At 39.7% G+C, this 20,746-nt stretch overlaps 1 protein-coding gene and 1 pseudogene across 1 annotated transcript; both read right to left on the bottom strand.

The window, feature by feature from the left end:
• Positions 1 to 6,560: 6,560 nt before the first annotated feature.
• Positions 6,561 to 10,566, bottom strand: LOC126704817 (uncharacterized; annotated as a pseudogene).
• Positions 10,567 to 19,265: 8,699 nt separating this feature from the next.
• On the bottom strand, positions 19,266 to 20,504 carry LOC126704816 (uncharacterized). The gene has a single exon (XM_050403816.1). The coding sequence runs from the start codon at positions 20,502 to 20,504 to the stop codon at positions 19,266 to 19,268; it is 1,239 nt and encodes a 412-aa protein (XP_050259773.1).
• Positions 20,505 to 20,746: the final 242 nt, after the last annotated feature.

Here is a 20,746-nt window from a genome sequence, read left to right as displayed (position 1 = left end):
TATTATTTGATAATAAGCTTGAATTGGTAATTTGTAAATTGGGGGTCTAAACGTTCAAAGTGTTTTATACACTATTTGAACATTCAAAATGTAAGGATTAAATTAACTGTGACCCCAAAATGAAGGGTCCAAAATGATATTTTTGCCTCCTTCTTACCCACGATTACCATTCAACAAAAATATTGTTGCTTTATATCACTAACCAAGTTGAAACTTAAGAGAGAGGATTCAATTGCCTCCTTGGCGTAAATGCATTTTTGGTCCTTACATTTTGACCCTATTTCTATTTTGATCCCTACTTTTTTATTTTACCACTTTTAGTCCCTAAAATGAAAAACGCGTTCCATTTTGGTCCTTACCGTCATCTTACTAATGGAAATATCCTACGTGGTAGACGGAGTGTACTGTTGGCACACTAAATTAGAACCCAAAATACACATGAATTCAGATCTAGTTTCATCTTAAACATGAACAAGAAAGAACACAAACCCAAAAAATTCAATCACAATAACACAAACCCAGAAAAAAAAAATTTATCGACAAGAACATGATACTAAGATAAACATTTCTTGCATTTTCTTATACTTAGAACCAAACACAAATTACTAGCAAAAATATCCAACCAAACACCAGAAAAAACATCTCCAATAACTCCACTGAAAAAAGGAAAAAAAAAAAAAAAACTCTCAATCCCTTAGATTTTCCCTCTCGCGTCTCTACCCTCTCCATAGAAAAACACTCAAATTCCTAGCCAAATACTCATGAAAACTCTACAGAAAAGCCACAAAAAAACCCACTGAAAAAACTAGAAAAAAAATCCTAGACGGATCTCCAAAAATATCTCTATAAACACATCAAATAACCTAAAAAATCAAACCCAAAACCTCAACAAAATATTTTTAAAATTTCTCTACAAATCCAATAACAATAGAACAGCAAGCACAGACTAAATGAATGAGGGGTTGCTTGCTTTCTCACTCCCAAGTGCAGGAGATCGTAACAATATAATTTTCAGAGAACCGAGGTTGAACCACAAAGAGCGGGGTAAATTCAAAGAAAATGTAATTAAAAAAAAAAAAAACTTTTGGTGAAGATGAAGAATAATTTTTGCTTGGTAATTGTAAACAAGAATAATAGTGATAACTGATTTAAGTCAATAATGTAAGTAATAGGCAATCGGGCTGTTTCCTTATATCGATATGAAATTCTTTGTGATTTAAGAAATTATATATTTCAAAATTGATTGTTCTTATACAGTTAAATACTTATGATTTGGTTGAACTGAGACAATTCAAGAACGCATGATAACCTAGATTAATAATGTGGTTAGAAAAATTTTCAGAAAAACCCATTCACTTTAAAACCTGATTTCTATTTGAAACTATTAGAAATTCATCTAAACAATAAGAAAACATGATTGAACTTATTGAAAGCATAGAAGAGCTAATACATCAAAAGAAATCTAATTGAACAATCAAATGTGTTGTTGATAAAATCTTAAAAAGAATCACATTGAATATTCATACCGTATAAATTAAAAAATACATAACCCCTAGCCCTAACAAAGAGTTTAGGCTACCATTAGAGAAAGGTAAATACAAGGTTTATTCTCCAAAATTTGTTTTGCTCCGCCTCCATTCAAAACCCTAACGTCAAAGTGTCCAAAGAAAATAAAACTTTTACTATTTTAATTTTCGTCCAAATTTACAGCAGTAACTTGTAAGTTAATTTCGGCCTTCAAAAATTGTGAATTTTGAAAAACTCAAAACTGGAAAGTTGTAGATATTTAAGTCATGGTTCCAACCCATCTAGTTTTGTGTCAATTGGAATTTTGAGAAGAGAGAGACACCCAAAATACTGATCAGTGCTCAAATCTGATTTTTCCTTTTCAGATTCTACCTCTTTGATTTCTTTCCTTATTTGAAGCTTCCAAACATGGTAGATGACCCAAGTACTCTAGTTAGACATTTAAGCATGGTCCTTTAGCTCCTCTTTAATTCTAGTTTGGCCTCAATTCTCTCACAAACTCCTGTAAACTCATATTTTTCATATGATTTCCTAAAAGTAAAAAATTACATGCAATGAATGACATCTTATTTAAGAAATTATGTAAAGATAAATAATAGTGACTAATGCAAATCATGGGTTAATTATACAAATTAAGCATAGTAATAAGGAGATAATGCCCACATAAATATATAACAAGTATACATTTTAGGACGTTATCACACCCCCCAACTTAAATCTTGCTAGTCCTTAGCAATCCACAAAGCATCCATGTCTACTAAAAGTGAAAAATTAAAACTAAAATACAAGCCACTTTCGTTGGCTACATGACTGCACTTCCCATGTGCAACAAGTCTTTGAACCCTTAGGTCATCCTAGTGGACGAGTTTACTCTTGTGAGGGTTTGCAGTGACTTTACCCACAAAAGTCAAAGGTTTCCTGAAAATTCCTACAACAAATGTTAGTCTGCTTTATTATTATATTATACAAATGAACTTTCAATTTTTGAGTTGGGATACTATTCATCATATTAAAAAGTTTTCACTAGCTTCACTTTTGGAGTGTGTGTGTGCATAGCCTATCCAATCAAAATGGCTTTTCCAAACATGCATAGACTAAGAATAATCTAGATTAGAGCCTTTACTCCAAAACCTCTCTTAAGTCATCAACACTCTGAAAGAACACATATAGAAGTAATGGTTTTTTTTTTTTTTTCCCTCTCTTCAAATCACATGTGAACAAAAAGGAAAGAAGTTTTAAGAATATCACATGTGTATACAAAAACTGCCGCTTAAACAATGGAAAAAGATCTCTTGGAAAGGATTTTGAATTCCTGGAAACATGAGGTTAATACCATTCTCATCCCTAGTTTTTATCCCAAACACATACCAGCCATGCACCTTAAGATCAAGTAGGACTTTAAGCTCAGTGGTAGTATAATCTTATGGCCAGGTAAAGGCAAATTTCTCTCTTTGAAATATGAGGTATATGAATCAAATGCATAAAATTCAAGCCAAACCCAACTCATAGCAGTAATAGCCAACTTGAATCAAAATAACATTTACTCAACCATATAACCATTCTGAAATACATGAAAGATGTGTAGGACACCAATGATATATTGATTGATTATGTATGTCTTCTCTTCTTTTTTTTCTCATTTTTTTCTCCTTCTTTTTGATTTTTTTTTTTTTTTTGAAGAAAAGAGAGACAATGGTGGTATCTAAATGCTTCAATAGCTCAAAACTTGAACCCCCCAAGAGAACACCCATAAATAAAAATGTTTTTTGGTATTGTGGAAATATTTCTCATGGCTCAAATGATGGTGACAATAGTTAATGTCAAGGTAGGCTGAATATTTGTTTAACTGGTGACAAAAGATTGATGGCCTTAAACTCTCATCTCCTAGAATTCCACATAAACCAGCATGCCTAAGGACAAAAATAAGTAGGATCATGGTATATCTCCCCATAATGTTTCTAGTAATCAACCAAAGAATATGGAGATCTTTTACAAAAATTGAAGCATATGAGAGAAATTTAAGAGTTCAAACAAAAATATACTCTCACAAAGAAAAGTAAAGCTCAAGAACTCTCTATATGGGTTAAGTTTCAACTTGTATCTAGCTTGTTCATGATCCGTGCATATCCAACATCCTACCGTCCGCTAACCCGGCTATTGTGCTCAAAAGTTTCCAATTGTGCTCTTCATGAAAGAGTCTTAATATAGCAAATAGTATAACCAACTCAGCATTATTCATTCCATCACATGATATAAAAATAAAGCTTATAACTCTTTGTTGAGGGCTATTTGTGAGAAAGAAAGCCCAATAACAAGGGCAACAAAGAATTGACAAAGCATACAGCAAAACCATTAGGCCCAAGCGGCAGGAATAATGGATCACAGGCCCAGGAAATAAACAAATGGGTCTTAAAGAGGCAAGTGGGCTCAAAGAAGCTCGGAAAGAAAGAAATAGCATCCCATGGGCAGTGTATGAGGTAGAAAAGCGAGAAAGGGTTGCCGCAGGCCCAAGGTAATGCAAACTAAGAAAGTAAGGGGTTTATGGCAGGCTCATAAACCCCAAGGATAAGAATAAGGTTATTGGGCCAGGGAAGTCCAATGAAGTTAGTAAAAAGCCCATGGGAGTGTGGAATTAGCAAATGGGCCGAGGATGCCCAAAGAAAGCAAACGGGCCAAGGATGTCCAAAGGAAAGCCCAAAGGGACATAGGAGCCCATAAGTAAAAGCAAAAAAGCGGCCACGCCAAGCCACTGAGAGAAGGAATAAACGGCTGGCCCAAAAGAGGCCTAGCAGGATTAAGTTATTATGGCAGGAATAACAGTACAACATTGCAAGAAATAAAGAAAACCAAGGAGTGGGCTAAAGAAATGTAAGGCCCATCATCAGACAAAACCCAGCTCTTGAATGAAGCGGGAAAATAAAGAAAAGCCCACATAAGAGGTCAAAAAACACGGACGGCGAGCCTCCAGACCACGGCAGACGAATGGGCAGCAGGCAAGTTTTGGACACATATGGAATGAAGGCACGCGCAAGGCCCAGGCACCACCAGCCTGTATTCAGCCAATATAGGGCATGGTGAGGTCGGGGGGTTAGAGGATCAGAGGGCATGGTTTGGTGGTGGGGAGAAGGGAAAAATCTATTTTTATGGTTCCAGCTCAGGCTCTTTCGGGGAGGTGTCCTGCTGGGATGGCTTACTATCCAAAAGAGGCAAGCTGAGTTGGAACCATTAGGTGCATGCCATGAGGGATAGGGAGAGAGAAATAACCCAGACCGTGGCAGGAAAGGGTGCCACAGCAGACTAGCAAACAAAATACTCTTCCTTGTCTGGAGATGGGAGGGCGACACACAGACGGAACAGTGATGGTCGGCCAGTACACCCAGACCAGACAAAGGGAATTAAGGGTTAAAACAGTAAAATCGGGTCACGGCAGACACTATAAAAGGAGGGTCTGGCCGTGAACAGGGAACAAGACGAACAGAACTTAGAGAAGGAAATAGAAAACTTAAAAGAAATAGAAAAGGAAAACATAGTGAGAAGAAAGAAAGAAATAGTGAGAGTTAGAAAGGTGGGCATGCACCCATAGATTAATCCCTTCTCTCCCTCATGAAATCCGGCCCTCTGTAAGAAAAAACTTGAAAGTACCTATGCAGAAAACCACTCAGGCCCGTTTCCCTCAAGGCTGTTAACCTCTACTGCAGGATTCTTTCCTGAGAGATTGACTACTTTGAGGAGGGACGTTCTCCCCTTTGTGGTTTTGCTCCTGCGGATTGAATTTCCGGTCAAACTCCTCCAGTATTCCGATTGACCCATGAACATTTGATGTTTCTCTGTTATTTCTTTTTTCCTTCTCTTCCGTAAAAGGAAAACAAATAGTGTTGTTATTATAATTGATGTTAAGGGCTATTTGGTCATTTCTCCCATTTAAGTGGCTAGATATTTCCTGTTTATTCTATTATTATTATGTCTGCCTGCCACAATTTGTCTGAAACAGTTCCGCCTACCGTGAGCACGTCTTTGGCAGACTTGGCTTAGTTTGCGCACAAGCCGGACCACCTTAAGTTGAAGCTGGACCGGTCCCGACTCACTTATCCAGAAAAAAACTTAGGCTTAATGCAGCAGGAGGCCCAATACCACTAGCACAGCCAACCCCCTTACACTCTTCTGCATTCAAATTCAAGGATTTTTTTTTTTTTTTAAGAATTGAAAAGTTGCAACCAAAAAGAAAGAAAAAAAAAAATCATGCAAGGTGCAGCAAAAAGTTTAAACCTCTCTTCCCAACTAAAATATTGCATTGTCCTCAATGTATCAAAGCCAAAATAAATTCAAGTATAAAGGGAAGAAGTTACCTTAAGCATTTAAATTGTTTTTTTTTTTTTTTTTTTTTTGGAAATTTCTTTCACACCTGTAAATGTTAGCTCACAAACAAAAAAAATAACCAAAAACAAAAAAAAAAAAACAAAAACAAAAGGCAAAAAGAAAAAGGAAACAAAGAAAAACAAATTAAAACAAATATGGTACAATTTCATAAGGTTCTTTCAAAGTTCACTTAGCATCCCAATAGGCAGGGATCTCCATTGACATAGTCTCCTCCTCTGGTATAACTCCCACTAAGTATGGGTTTAATCTTTGTCCATTTACTTTCAAAATCCTACCATCTCTAGGGTCCTCAACTACTACAGCTCCATGGTTAAACACTTTCCTTACAATGAAAGGGCCATCCCACCTAGTTTTTAGTTTACCTGGAAATTTATGAAGTCTCGAATCATAGAGAAGGACTTGCTGATTTTTCTCAAAATTTTTCCTCACAATGCTTTTATCATGAAATAATTTCATCCTTTCTTTATAATTGCAAGTGCTCACATAAGCCTCATTCCTAAGCTCTTCTAGCTCATTCAATTGGAATTTCCTCAAATTTTCAGCTCCTTGTAAATCAAAGTTAAAGGCTTTAATAGCCCAATAAGCTTTATGTTCATCTCTACGGGCAAATGACAAGGTTTCCCATAAACAAGACGATAGGTAGACATTCCTAAGGGTCATTTATAGGTTATTTGGTAAGCCCATAATGCATCAACTAGCCTTAAAGACCAATCTTTGTGGTTTGGATTGACCGTTTTCTCTAAAATTTGCTTAATCTCCCTATTGGCAAGCTCAACTTGCCCACAAGTTTGAGAGTGGTATAGGGTGGACAACCGGTGCACCACTCCATACTTTTTCAACAATGCCTGAAAATAACGGTTACAAAAATGGCTACCATTATCACTAATTATAGCCTTTGGCATTCCAAATCGTGAGAGAATGTGTTCTCTCAAAAATTTCAAAACTGTTCTATGATCATTAATCTTGCATGCTATGGCCTCAACCCATCTAGATACATAATCTACTGCTAAGAGAATATATAGATTACCAAAAGATTGGAGAAAAGGTCCCATGAAGTCGATTCCCCAACAATCAAAAACTACTATCTCAAGGATAAGGGACATCAGCATCATGTTCCTACGTGTGATATGCCTTAACTTTTAGCACTCTATACACCTTTTATAGAAGTTGTAAGTGTCCTTAAACATAGTAGGCCAATAAAATCCACACCGCAAGATTTTTGCAGTAGTTTTTCTCATAGAAAAGTGGCCACCACAAGCTTTTGAATGGAAAAATTTTATAACATTATTGGTCTCATTATTAAGAATACATCTTCTCAAGATTTGATCAGGGAAATATTTAAAGAAATAAGGATCATCCCAATAAGAGTTTCTTACCTCAACAAAGAATTTTCCCCTATCTTGCGTGGTCCAGTACTCAGGAATGGCACTCATGACTAGGTAATTCACTATATGTGCATACCATGGTAGCTCAGTAACAGCATAAAGTTGCTCACCTAGGAATGAGTCCCGAATAGGCATTTCTTTTAGTCCCTCATCAAAAGGAAGTCGAGATAAATGATCTGCCACTACATTCTCCACTCATTTCTTATCTTTAATCTCATAGCTAGTAACAGTATATCACATAAGGCTTTTTATCTTTCCTTTGTCCAAGGACTACCCCTATTGCATAATCACTAGCATTACACATGATTTCAAATGGTAGAGACCAATCTGGGGCTTGCATTATAGGGGCAGACGTAAGCATGTGGACTAACTTTTTAAAGGCTACTTCACACTCTTCTGTCCACTCAAAATTGGACTCCTTAAGTAGGAGATTACAAAAAGGTTTAGATATAGAACTAAAATTCTTTATAAATCTCCTATAGAAGCCAGCATGCCCTAAAAGGGATCTAACATCTTTTACTGTCTTAGGGGTAGGTAGATTAAGAATTAAGTCTATTTTAGCTTTGTCCACCTCTATGCCTCTAGAAGACACTACATGTCCAAGAACAATTCCTGAAGTGACCATAAAATGACACTTTCCCCAATTAAGAACTAAGCCTTTTTCTTCACAACGGGCTAAAACCAGTTTTAAGTTATTAAGATAGTCATCAAAAGAGTCACCAAAGATAGACAAGTCATCCATAAACACTTCCAAAAATTTCTCAACCATATCACTAAAAATACCAACCATGCATCTCTGAAAAGTGGCTAGTGCATTACATAGCCCAAATGGCATTCTTCGAAAGGCGAAGGTACCAAAAGGGCAAGTGAAAGTGGTCTTTCCCTGATCTTCTAAGGCAATTTCTATCTAGCAATAGCCTGAATAGCCATCTAGGAAGCAATAGAACATATGGCTAGCTACCCTTTCCAATATTTGGTCAATGAAAGGTAAAGGGAAGTGGTCTTTCCTAGTTACAACATTAAGCTTCCTATAGTCTACACACATTCTCCAACCTATAATTAATCAGGTTGGGATCATCTCATTGTTTTCATTCTTGACCACAGTCATTCCAAACTTCTTAGGAACCACCTGCGTCGGGCTTACCCATTTACTATCAGAAATAAGGTATATGATACCTGCATCCAACAATTTAATTACCTCATTTTTAACAACATCTTTCATTGTTGGGTTAAGCCAACATTGGGGTTCTCTAGAAGTCTTACAATCATACTCTAGGTAAATTTTATGTGTGCAAATCAATGGGCTAATGCCCTTGATATTAGCTATGGTCCATCTTAGGGCTAATTTGTGGTCTCTTAAAACATTCAACTACTTACCTTCCTGTTCCACAATTAATACAGAAGGAATAACTATGGAAAAAGTTTCGCCTAGACCCAAATATGCATACTTAAGACCACTGGGCAGCAACTTAAGTTCTAGTTGTGGTGCCTCTTCACTTGAAGGCACAAGCTTTTTGTCACTCTTCAGTAGCTCCTCAAAGCGAGGTCTCCATCCTTCATTAATTGCCATCACCTGTTGTTCTTCCAAAACCTATGAGGAATCCAACAAAGAAAAAATTTCAAATAAATGAATATCACTTTTTAAATCATAAGAACTAACAGCATTATTAAAAAAAGCTTCAAGAGGATCAGAAAAACAATTCTTATTAAACTCTTCTTGAACCACCGCCTTAATGAGGTTCTCATAAGCACAGTCATCATCCTCATGTGGTTGTTTAGCCACATGAAATATGTTTAGCTCCAAAGTCATGGAACCAAAAGTGAGTTGCATCCTTCCATTCCTGCAATTAATTAAAGCATTAGCTGTGGCAAGGAAAGGTCTACCCAAAATAATAGGGGTATGAGCACTAGGATGTAAAACAAGTTGGTAATCTAGAACAATAAAATCAATTGGATAATAAAATTGTTCAATTTTTACCAACACATCCTCAACCATCCCCCTCGGCTCCCTTATAGAGCGGTCAGCTGTAAAGTTACTGAAGTAGGTTTTAACTCACCAAGTCCAAGTTTTTGATATACATTGAAATGGATCAAATTAACACTTTCCCCAAGATCTAGCAATGCATGCTCCATGATTTAATCTCCAATAGTACAAGAGATCGTAGGACAACCTGGATCCTTATACTTTGGTGGGATCTTATGTTGAATAACTACACTTACCTGTTCTGTTAGGAATGTGGTCTTCTTCACATGATGCTTTCTCTTGATGGTGCATAGGTCCTTAATTACCTTGGCATATGCAGGCACTTGCTTGATAACATACAATAATGGCAAATTTATCTTGACTTGATGCAAATGCTCTAATATCTCAGATGGAATGTCCAATTTCCTAGGTAATTTTAAGGCTTGTGGAAATGGTGGAGGGATTGGGCATTGTTCAATGTCATCAAGCCCAAATGATTCAGTTTCATCCTTCTCTTCTTCAACTAGGGTCTCTTTAGATTTGTTCGTTATTAAAGGAGCACTTTTATCAATCTCTTTACCACTCCTCAAAGTGGTCATAGCTTTTACTTCATCATGTTTATCCTTAGAGCCAATTTTTAGATTTTGATTGAGGGGATTGGGATGAGTTTGGGAAGGAAACTTCCCTCTCTCTGTCCCTCTCAATGAATTTGTAAGCCTAGTTACATGACTCTTGGTCTCTCTTACCTCTTCATCTAGCTTAGTGAGCATGGATTCAAACTTTTGATTTTGCTCACTTTGCCTTTGAATGAAAGTACTAAGTGCATCCTCCAAGGAAGATCTAGATGATGATGATGCATGTGGTGAATTAAAATTCCTTGGAGCAGTTCAACACATTGTCACTCTTATAACTCAAATATGAATGGTTTCACATATTTGGGTTATAATTGTTAGAAGATGAAGAATTATTTGGCCAGTACGAATTGAATGCATGTACTTGTTCTTCTGGCACATTCAAGAATGATGGAATTGATGCACATTCATTTGTAGCATGGTTTATCTCATGACAGATTGTAAACACCTCCATTGGGTCCTCTCTAAAGGTAGCACTAACACTCTTACTTCCTTTCATTTTGAGTGACTCAATTTCTTTAGTTAACATGCTGATTTTTGCACTCATGTTATCATCTTCCCTCAATTTGAAAACACTTCCACTAGAAGTGGTAGTATTAGTTCTAGTCCTATCAATGGAGTCCATAAGGCTAGGTCCAGTCCATGTGTTAGAGTTTTCAACTATCTCATCGAGATAATCCATTGCATCTTCGGGTTCCTTTTGTAAAAAGTCCCCTCCACATGAGAGTTGAATAAATTGTCGGTCCCTAGGTGTAAGTACTTCATAAAAATAGCTAACCAACCTCCAATCTTCATACCCATGAGTTGGGCAGAAATTGAAAAGATCTTTGTACCTTTCCCAAGCTTGGTATAAGGTCTCATTCTCTCCTTGGACAAAACTAGCTATCCTTCTTTCTACTTGTTGGACTTTGTGGGGAGGAAAATTTTTCTTAAAAAACTCTCCCCCCAATTACCTATAGACCTAGGTTTCAAGGTGTAAAGCCAACTTCTTGGCTTATCCTTAAGAGAAAAAGGAAAGAAACGTAACTTAGCAGTCTCAATAACATTTTGTGTAAAGAAACTACTAATTACCACTTCAAAAGCTCTAACATGGACATAAGGATTTTCATTTTCTTGTCCCCTAAGTCAAGAAGTATTGCTAATAAACATTGTTTCAGTTCTACATGTGGTGCATTAGGTGGAAACAAGATGCATGAAGGAACATAATTTTGCGTGGGATGCAACAATTCATACATAGTTCTTCTGTTCTCATCATGATTATTATGTGTTTCATCACCCATGATTGATGAAGAAGGTAAAGGCAAAGGTGTGTCAAAAAGATTATCAAAGTAATTTTCAAAATTTTCTAATCTATCTCTCTAGTTTCTAACCCAAATGCTCATGCAACAATGAATGCACAATAAAATAAAATAAAATTAAAATAAATAGAAAAATAAAAACAAAATAAGGGAAAAATGGAATGAAGTTACTAATGGAAGAATTTCCACCAGTTATGCTTTGCCCCAAAAAGATTGCCTTTGAATACACAACAGCTCCCTAACAACGGTGCCAAAATTGCTTGCTCACTCCCAAGTGCAGGAGATCATAGCAATATAATTCTCGGAGTATTGAGGTCGAACCACAAGGAGCGGGGTAAATTCAAAGACAGTGTAATTAAAAAAAAAAACTTTTGGTGAAGATGAAGAATAATTTTTTCCTGATAATTGTAAACAAGAATAACAATGATAACTGATTTAAATCAATAATGTAAATACCAGGGCATCGGGGTGTTTCCCTATATTGATATGAAATTCTTTGTGATCTAAGAAATTATATATTTCATAATTGATTGTTCTTATACAATTAAATACTTATGATTCGGTTGAACTAAGACAATTCAAGAACACATGATAACCTAGATTAATAATTTGTTAAAAAAATTTTCAAAAAAAACTCATTCACTTTAAAACTTGATTTCTATTTGAAACTATTAGAAATTCATCTAAACAATAAGAAAAACATGATTGAACTTATTGAAAGCATGGAAGAACTAATACATCAAAAGAAATCTAATTGAACAATCAAATATGTTGTTGATAAAATCTTAGAAAGAATCACATTGAATATTCATACCGTATAGAAGAAACATAACCCCTGGCCCCAACAAAGAGTTTAGGTTGCTATTAGAGAAAGGAAAATACAAGGTTTTTTCTCCAAAATTCGTTCTGCTCTGCCTCCATTCAAAACCCTAACATCAAAGTGTCCAAAGAAAATAAAACTTTTACTATTTTAATTTTCGTCCAGATTTACAGCAGTAAATTGTGAGTTAATTTCGGCCTTCCAAAATTATGAATTTTGAAAAACTCAAAACGGAAAAGTTGTAGATATTTAAGTCACAGTTCCAAACCATCTGGCCTTGTGTCAGTTGGAATTTTGAGAAGAGAGATACGCCCAAAATACTGATCAGTGCTCAAATCCAATTTTTCCTTTTTAGATTCTACCTCTTTGATTTCTTTCCTTATTTAAAGCTTCCAAACATGGTAGATGACCCAAGCACTCCAGCTGCACCTCCTTAGACATTTAAGCATGGTCATTTAGCTCCTCTTTAATTCTAGTTTGGCCTCAATTCTCTTACAAACTCCTATAAACTCATCCTTTTCACATGATTTCCTGAAAGTAGAAAATTACACGCAATGAATGACATCTTATTCTAGAAATTATGTAAAGATAAATAATAGACACTAATGCAAATCATGGCTTAATTATACAAATTAAGTATAGTAATAAGGAGATAACGCCCACATAAATATATAACAAATATACATTTTAAGGCGTTATAATTGCTTGCCATGGTCCAGTCTGCCACCACAAGGTCTGATTTGCCACCGCCAACACAAGGTTCGAAGACATTGCTCCAAAGATATTGTATTCCATCGAGTGCAAGATGAGGATGTGCCTGTACACTACACTTGGGAGAGTCAAACTTAGAATATGATGTTGTTTGCAAGCCAAGCGAGCTTCACTGCTTGAAAAGGAGTCCGTATGATCATAATCAGACGGTGTACACCACGCTTCAAATCCTTGAGTCGTGGATCCACGTGGCGCAGCAGATGTTGAAGCGAGTCGCTGAGCGAGTCATTGAGCTAGTCAAAGCTCAGAAATTCGAAAAAGCTGCAAAGTGATTGTTATTTGATTGAACGGATCTGGAAGCTTCTCTTCAAAACTGAATTCTTGTTGGAGTTTGGGTTTGGGTTTGGGTTTGTGTGTGTGTGTGTGTGTTTTTTTTTTTTTTTTTTTTTTGGTGTGTGTTTGGTTGACAAGAAAGGTCAATTTTCGGGTTTGTGTGTGTTTCTGTGTTTGTGTTTTTGTGTTTGGTTGACAAGAAAGGGCAAGAAAATCCTAGAAAATTTGGGTGTGTGTTTCTTATATTTAAATCTGGGTTTGTGTTCATTGTGTTCTTGTTGAAAATGAACCTAGATCTAAATTTATGTATTGAATTTTAATTCTATTGTTCTCTTTTTTAATTTGTTAAAATTGAATAATTAATTTTTTTTAAAAAAATTAGATGCTGATTTGGTATTTTTAATATTATTTTATTCGCCACATCAACATTTAGTGTGCCAAAAGTGCACTCCGTCTGTCACATAGGATATTTCCGGTAAGTGAGTAACGGTAATGACCAAAATGGAACGCGTTTTTGATTTTAGGGACTGTAGGTGAACAATTTGGTGACCTGATCCCTGTCACTCAAGTCTTGGTCCAAAAGGTCCCACACAATGAATTTTTGTAGAGTATGGGCTAAAGAACTTGATTTCAGTTAGTTTCAACAGTTTGACGCATGGGTTAGGAGAATACACAAACAAGAACGAAAATGCCACGGTAGAAAAGTCCCCCGGAATGATAAGGCTAAAAATTTGATTAATAGATCAATGCAGTCAGGCTTCTCTACCGTCCTCTTTTCCTTTCTCTTGGGAGACCTTTACATATTATATAGGCCCTCACCAATCATCTGGGCTTTACACTTGTTGATCATCCAAACCCCCACTTGAGTACCTGTCCCATCAGACACCCCTCTCAATTCTTTGTGAGTTGCGGAAGCCAAGGTAGCACTATTCAAGGGTCTTCTCCTCATTAATGTAGCCAGGAGAGTAGTTGTAATGCATTTAATGTGGCGATGGCAGCCTTTGCTGAGATATTTCTGGTTTCCTTCCTTTTTACGTATTTGGAAGATGGACTATAGTGACTTGGATGTACCTTTACTCCGGATTTTGTAGTATTTTAGGAGAAATTACTCCTCGGACATGCTCTCTTTGCTCCAGTGGGCCTGAATAAGGATTGCTTGGGCCGTGTTGACTCCTCGGATGGGCTGCGTCCTCGGATGGGCCTAGGGACCAGCAAGCCTGTTATTTTGGGCCGGTCCCCACAATAGCCCCTCAAAACTCCGGTTTTTGATCTCCTTCCGAGGAGAAAAGCGGGGTTTCGACATTACAAAAGATGGAATTAATTATCTCCTGATTCGCACGTGTGGGGGCGGTTACTTTTGACGCGCTACAATTTACGAGGCGCAACTATTTACTCTAGGCGGCTTCATGTCTCCCCTATCCAACAACGAGGCGCAGATCCAATGGCTGACATTCTTCCCAGAATTCTTGAGCAGGAGTGATTTCCCTTTTTACCCCTAGCCATATAAAGCCCTAAAGAGACTCGTTTTTCTTTTTTACTAGCACACGAGAAGTCTAGAGAACTCCAGAGAACTCCAGCACCCAGAGATTCACGAACATTTCCGATCTTCACATTTCTGTAGCCATTTCTGTGAAGCATCCTTCCCTGAAAAGATTTCCAGGCGTCTTGGTGATTGTTTGTGAGGACACCCATAAGTTCCGTTTGCATCGTTGCTTCAAATTTCTCCTCGGCTTTCAATTTTCATCTCGGTTTTCCTTCCGTCCCTCCAGTTTAACTTAGATGGGTAGATTCAAGGATCTAGTAGAAACCCCGGCTGCCATGGAGGCTTTCAGGGCAAAATATCATATACCACCAGGTGTGGTTCTGCAGTACTGTCCCCCAGAAGGAGTGTTAACAGATAGAGACGTGGGTCAAGTCGTCATTCCCATGATTGCTTTTATAGAAGGGGGAATGACACTTCCCATGTGTAGGATTACCCGGGACTACTTGTACCACCATAGGTTGACACCGCATCAGTGCGCTCCAAACATGTTCAGGATATTAGGCTGCGTAGATGTCCTGAACGAGCGGATGGGTCTAGACCTTACCTGGCATGATGTGGTTCATCTGTACGAGTGCCACTACCTCGAGAAGGGGGGGTATTATCTTAAATCTCGGTCCGAGGTCGTTAGGCTAATCTCCTGCCTCCCGATATCCAATAAGACTATGAAGGATGATTTCCTCATTGCCTCAGGAGAGTGAAGCGATGGTTTTCATTGTCCAACTCGGGCAGGAATTCCAGGTGCGGCGCCTTTAGGGCTAATCCTTTAGGGAGGGGGCTTAGCTCTTTAGATTCATTCCCTTTTTCTTTTTTTCTTTTTTTTGCTTAAGAATAAAAAAATTTTATAACTTAACCATAATCTCTTTCTCGGCTATTTTGCAGATAGAGCTCAAGTTGCTCCTCGGCTGAGCCACGTAAACGTTTCGGCCTTGAACTATCTTTTGAGGTCAGAAATTTACGTTACCGAGGACGGACAACTAGTTTTGGGCTACCAACCCCTATCCTGCACTTTCCAAGACATTGACCACGCCATAAGAGCTGGTAGTCCGAGGTTAGCTAGGATTGACGTATCCAAGCCCAAGTTTTTGGCCCAACAAGATCTCAAGCCAGTCATGTTACCTGGCGTTCGGAATCCTCCACCAGTTGCGCAATTGCCTCCATCAGACAACCTTGAAGTTGCTGCGCCAGCTGAAGGAGAGACTGAATCATCTCGTCTTTCTCTTGAGGAGGAGATAGACGAGTTCTATTTTGAAGAGGAGATTCCCAAAGCTCTTTTGATTGAGCTTTCAGATCCTAAGGGAGAGCAGGATCGAAATTCTGTGGTCGGCACCCCAATTGTGATGGCCTGCTCGGACGACTCCTCAGACAAAGAGGTAGATAATATGGCCGCCGGCAAAGGAAAAAGCCTACGAGAGTTGATGGCCTCCCGAGGCAAAGGTCAATCTTCAAAGGCGGCATCTCAGTCGTAGACTCCTGTTCTTCCTCCCGTTGCTCCTCAGCCCCCTTCTGATCCCAGCCTAAAGGTTAACCCGGACTTGAAGAAGAAAAGGCCGGTTGAAACCCTTGAGGAGGGTGAGGTGGTTCCCCGCCAAGGCAAGCAACAAAAAACCACCCGGGAGCAGAAGAATAAAAGGGCTCCCTCCGTAGAAAGCCGGGACGAAGAGAACCAGGCCGAAGTGCGTGTTAATCCGCGCACTTGGAGCCCGAAGCTCGAGGTAGACGGGGTCGCCATTCCCTACACTGCCTCGGTTCGAGAATACAATAGGGGCCGAGCAAGATATATAGCTGAGGCCCTAGAGCAGCCAGTGCTCATTCCTCGAGACATGGAGGCCTACAGGCGATTCTCTCAGCCTGAGCTCTTTTTATCCCTCAAGAGGGACCTTGCAATGGTAATGTGACTCTTCTAACCCTTGATAAAATCACTAGACTTTGTCACATTCTAAGACATCGTTTTGTTGTTTTATGGGCAGATCACTCAGCAAGTGTTTGTGGCCGAGGAGTACTACCGCAACAACTGCAACTTGGCTGAAGCTGAGGCTCAGTCTCGTGCCGAGGTGGAGAAATCGGTAGGGTCCCTTAAGCAGGAGAATTTCAAACTCTCGGAGAAGTTCAAAGAGTCGGAGAAAGCCCGCAAGAGCGCTCTGGCTGGGTTGAAGAATGCTGAAACCCAAGCCGAGGACCAGCGCCAAAAACTGTACGTGACCAAGACCAACCTTGCCACTGAAAGGCAAACAGTGTTGGATCTCAAGGCCGCGTTATAGAAGGCTGAAGAGGAGGTCTGGCTGGCTAAAGAAGAGGCTCAGCTAGTCCGAGAAGCAGCCGAGGCCAAAAAGAAGGCTTCTTATCAGCTTGGGGCGGAGGAGACGAAAGCCAGGCTCTCTGAGGAGCTTCCAGAGGTATGCAAGGATTACTGCAGCATCTCATGGGCTCATGCCCTTGATGCTGCAGGGGTTCTTACAGACTCGGCCTTGAGGTTGCTCGAGAAGGTCTTCTTCCCTCCTGAGATCCGAGAGATCCCTGACGGCGCCCCTGAAGCTTCTGAGCAGGCCCTGGTTATTCCTGATGCTATCCCTTTGCTTGATAAGGCCAAGGATCCTGCCAAGGAGTCCGTCTCCGAGGGTCTTGGGGCAAATTCCCAAGCCAAAGAGGTTCCTCCTCCTCAGCCAGAGCAGAAAGAGAATCCTCCTGCTGAGGCTTAGCTTCTAGGGTTTTTATTACTGTATTTTCTTTAGAACGGGAGTTGTCTTATTTTTTATTATTTTGTAAAGAATTCCCTTTGTATTGATCTCGGCTTATTAATATAGAACAATCTTTTTTCCATTTCTCTTTTGGTATTTATGACTCATTTTGATATAACTTCATTATTTTATTCAAAGTTAATACTGTTCCTCCAGTTAATGTTCACAACAATCCTTAAGATTCTACCAATATAAACAAATGAGAAAAAGCAGTGCCGTGTGGCGAACTTAGAATAATAGATGCCAGTATACTAAGCTACAAACGTACCTTAAAATTGCACAAGAGTCCTAAGTTGTTAATTTCACCTAAGTCCGTGGTCCGAGGATCCGTGCAAGACTTAGGTTCTGTTTAAAACTTGGATAGATGTCATAAGTTGTTAATTTCCCCCAAGTGTGTGGTCCGAGGAGCCATACAGGCCTTAGGTTCTGTTTAAAACTTGGATAGATGCCATAAGTTGTTAATTTCCCCTAAGTCTATGGTCCGAGGAGCTATGCAGGCCTTAGGTTCTGTTTAAAACTTGTATAGATGCCATAAGTTGTTAATTTCCCCTAAGTCTGTGGTCCGAGGAGCCATACAGGCCTTAGGTTCTGTTTAAAACTTGTACAGATGCCATAAGTTGTTAATTTCCCCTAAGTCTGTGGTCCGAGGAGCCATGCAGGCCTTAGGTTCTGTTTAAAACTTGTATAGATGCCATGAGTTGTTAATTTCCCCTAAGTCTGTGGTCCGAGGAGCCATGCAGGACTTAGGTTCTGTTTAACACTGGAATAGATGCCTTAAGTTGTTAATTTCCCCCAAGTCTGTGATCCGAAGAGCCATGCAGGACTTAGGTTCTGTTTAAAACTTGTATAGAAGCCATAAGTTATTAATTTCCCCTAAGTTTGTGGTCCAAGGAGCCATGCAGGACTTAGGTTCTGTTTAAAACTTGGATAGATGGAAATCGACCAATGGGTATGCGATGATTATGAAACAAAACATAGGCAGAGCCGTTTTCATTAATAATAGTATCTTCTTAGATTATTTACATTCCACGGGCGAGGTACAGTTTTTTCATCTAAGTCTTCTAAGTAATAAGCACCTATTCTGGCCACAGATGTGATGCGATACGGTCCTTCCTAGTTGGGTCCCAGCTTGCCCCAGGATAGGTTCTTAGCACTGCCAAGAATCTTTCTCATCACGAGGTCGCCTGGACTCAAAGGCCGCAGCTTCACATTAACATCATATCCCTGCTTTAGCTTCTAGTGATAACAGGCCATGTGGATCATCACTTTTTCCCTTTTTTCATCAGCTAAGTCTAGACTTCTCCCCAGTAACTCCTCGTTGTTTTTTGGGGTAAAAGTGCTAGACTTCAATGTGGGGAAGCTGTTCTCGATTGGAAGTACGGCTTCGGCCCCATAAGTCATTGAAAAAGGAGTTTCGCCCGTTAACCGTCTCGGCATCGTTCGATAGGTCCATAAAACATGGGGGAGCTCTTCCACCCACCTCCCCTTTGCATCGTCCAACCTCTTTTTCAACCCACTCACTATGACCTTATTCATGGCCTCGGCTTGCCCATTTCCTTGGGGGTATGCAGGAGTGGAATACCGGTTTGTGATTCCAAAGTCGCAGCAGTATTTCCTGAAGTTTTTACTATCAAACTGAAGACCGTTGTCCGAGATAAGCGTGTGAGGAGTTCCGAAACGCGTAATAATGTTTTTCCAAATGAATTTCTTGGCATCCACGTCCCTGATGTTGGCCAAAGGTTTAGCCTCTACCCATTTGGTGAAATAATCGGTGCCGACTATTATGTACCGCTTATTCCCTGCTGCTTTAGGGAAAGGGCCGACAATATCAAGACCCCATTGGGCAAACGGCCAGGGGCTGGAGAGGGGGTTAAGAACTCCCCCCGGTTGGTGGATATTTGGGGCAAATCTCTAACATTGATCACACTTCTTTGCATATTCTTAGGCCTCTCTCTGCATGTTCGGCCACCAGTACCCTTGGGTGAGAGCCCTATGCACCAGCGATCTTCCTCTTGTGTGACTTCCACAAATTCCCTCATGTAGTTCTTCGAGCAAAGACTCGGATTCCTCTGGGTGTATACATAATAGGTATGGACCAAAATAGGAACGCTGGTATAGCTTATGGTCCTCTGACAACCAGAACCGAGGAGCGTTCCTCCGTATCTTCTCGGCCTCCAGTTTTCCTTCTGGTAACATATCGTCTTTGAGGAAGTTCATTATAGGATCCATCCAGCTGGGGTTCTTTCTAATCTGACGGATCCGAGCTGTGCCTCTTCCGGTTGAACTTGTCTGGCATAAATCCTCAACAAGGATCATTCGCGGCAGATCATATGCGGAGGACGTGGCCAGCAAATCCGCATGTGTGTTCCCACTTCTAGAAACATGCGACAGGTTAAAGGATTCAAAGCCTGACTGCAGACGTTTGACTCGACCGAGATACTCTTGCATTCTAGCATCTCTAGCTTCTAACTCACTCATCACTTGGTCAACGACCAATTTGGAGTCCGAGAACGCTTCCATTGCCTTTCCGCCCAATTTTTGAACCATCATCATTCCTTGAAGCAAGGCCTCGTACTCGGCTTCGTTGTTTGTAGCTGAGAAACTAAGTCTTATCGATTTTTCAATGGTAATACTTTCGGGCGATATCAGAACTAGCCCGATCCCAGATCCTTTTTGGTTGGCCGCGCCGTCCACGTAGACCTTCCACCGCGAGGTTTCTTGAGCCGAGATTGTGCCAACCGATTTTCCATCCATGTTTTCCTTTGATGTTACTGTTTCCACAGAAGGCTCAGCGAATTCTGCAACTAGATCCGCGAGGACTTGACCCTTTACAGAGGACCTAGGCATGTATTTAATGTCAAAAGCGCCCAAGAGCGCGCTCCACATGGCGATTCTTCCCGTGTAATCGGTGCTTTGTAACACCGATCGAAGGGGAAGCTGGGTTAGAACAATGACCGTATGTGCCTGAAAGTAATGAGGGAGTTTTCGCGTGGCATGCACCACCGCCAAAATTGCTTTCTCCAATGGTAAGTAGCGCACTTCAGCCTCATGCAATGATTTACTTACGTAATACACTGGTCGCTGTATTCCATTATCATCCTGTATCAGTACCAGGCTGACAGCGTGAGGGGCTACTGCTATGTATGCGAACAGTACCTCGTCCGCCTCAGGGCTAGACATGATGGGTGGTCGCGACAAGTATTCTTTGAGTTGCTGGAAAGCCAGGACACAATCCTCTGACCACTCAAACCCTTTCCACTTATTTATTAAGAGGTAGAAAGGTCGGCATCGGTTTGCAGATCGCGATATGAACCGGTTCAACACTGCGATCATGCTAGTGAGTTTTTGCACTTCTTTCGGATTCCGAGGAGCCTATAGGCTATTAATCGCCTTAATTTGATCCGGGCTTACCTCTATTCCTC

The sequence above is a fragment of the Quercus robur genome, chromosome 11 (genome assembly GCF_932294415.1).
Source record: "Quercus robur chromosome 11, dhQueRobu3.1, whole genome shotgun sequence".
NCBI classification, from domain to species: Eukaryota; Viridiplantae; Streptophyta; class Magnoliopsida; order Fagales; family Fagaceae; genus Quercus; species Quercus robur.
This window is presented reverse-complemented; position numbering and strand designations above follow the sequence as displayed.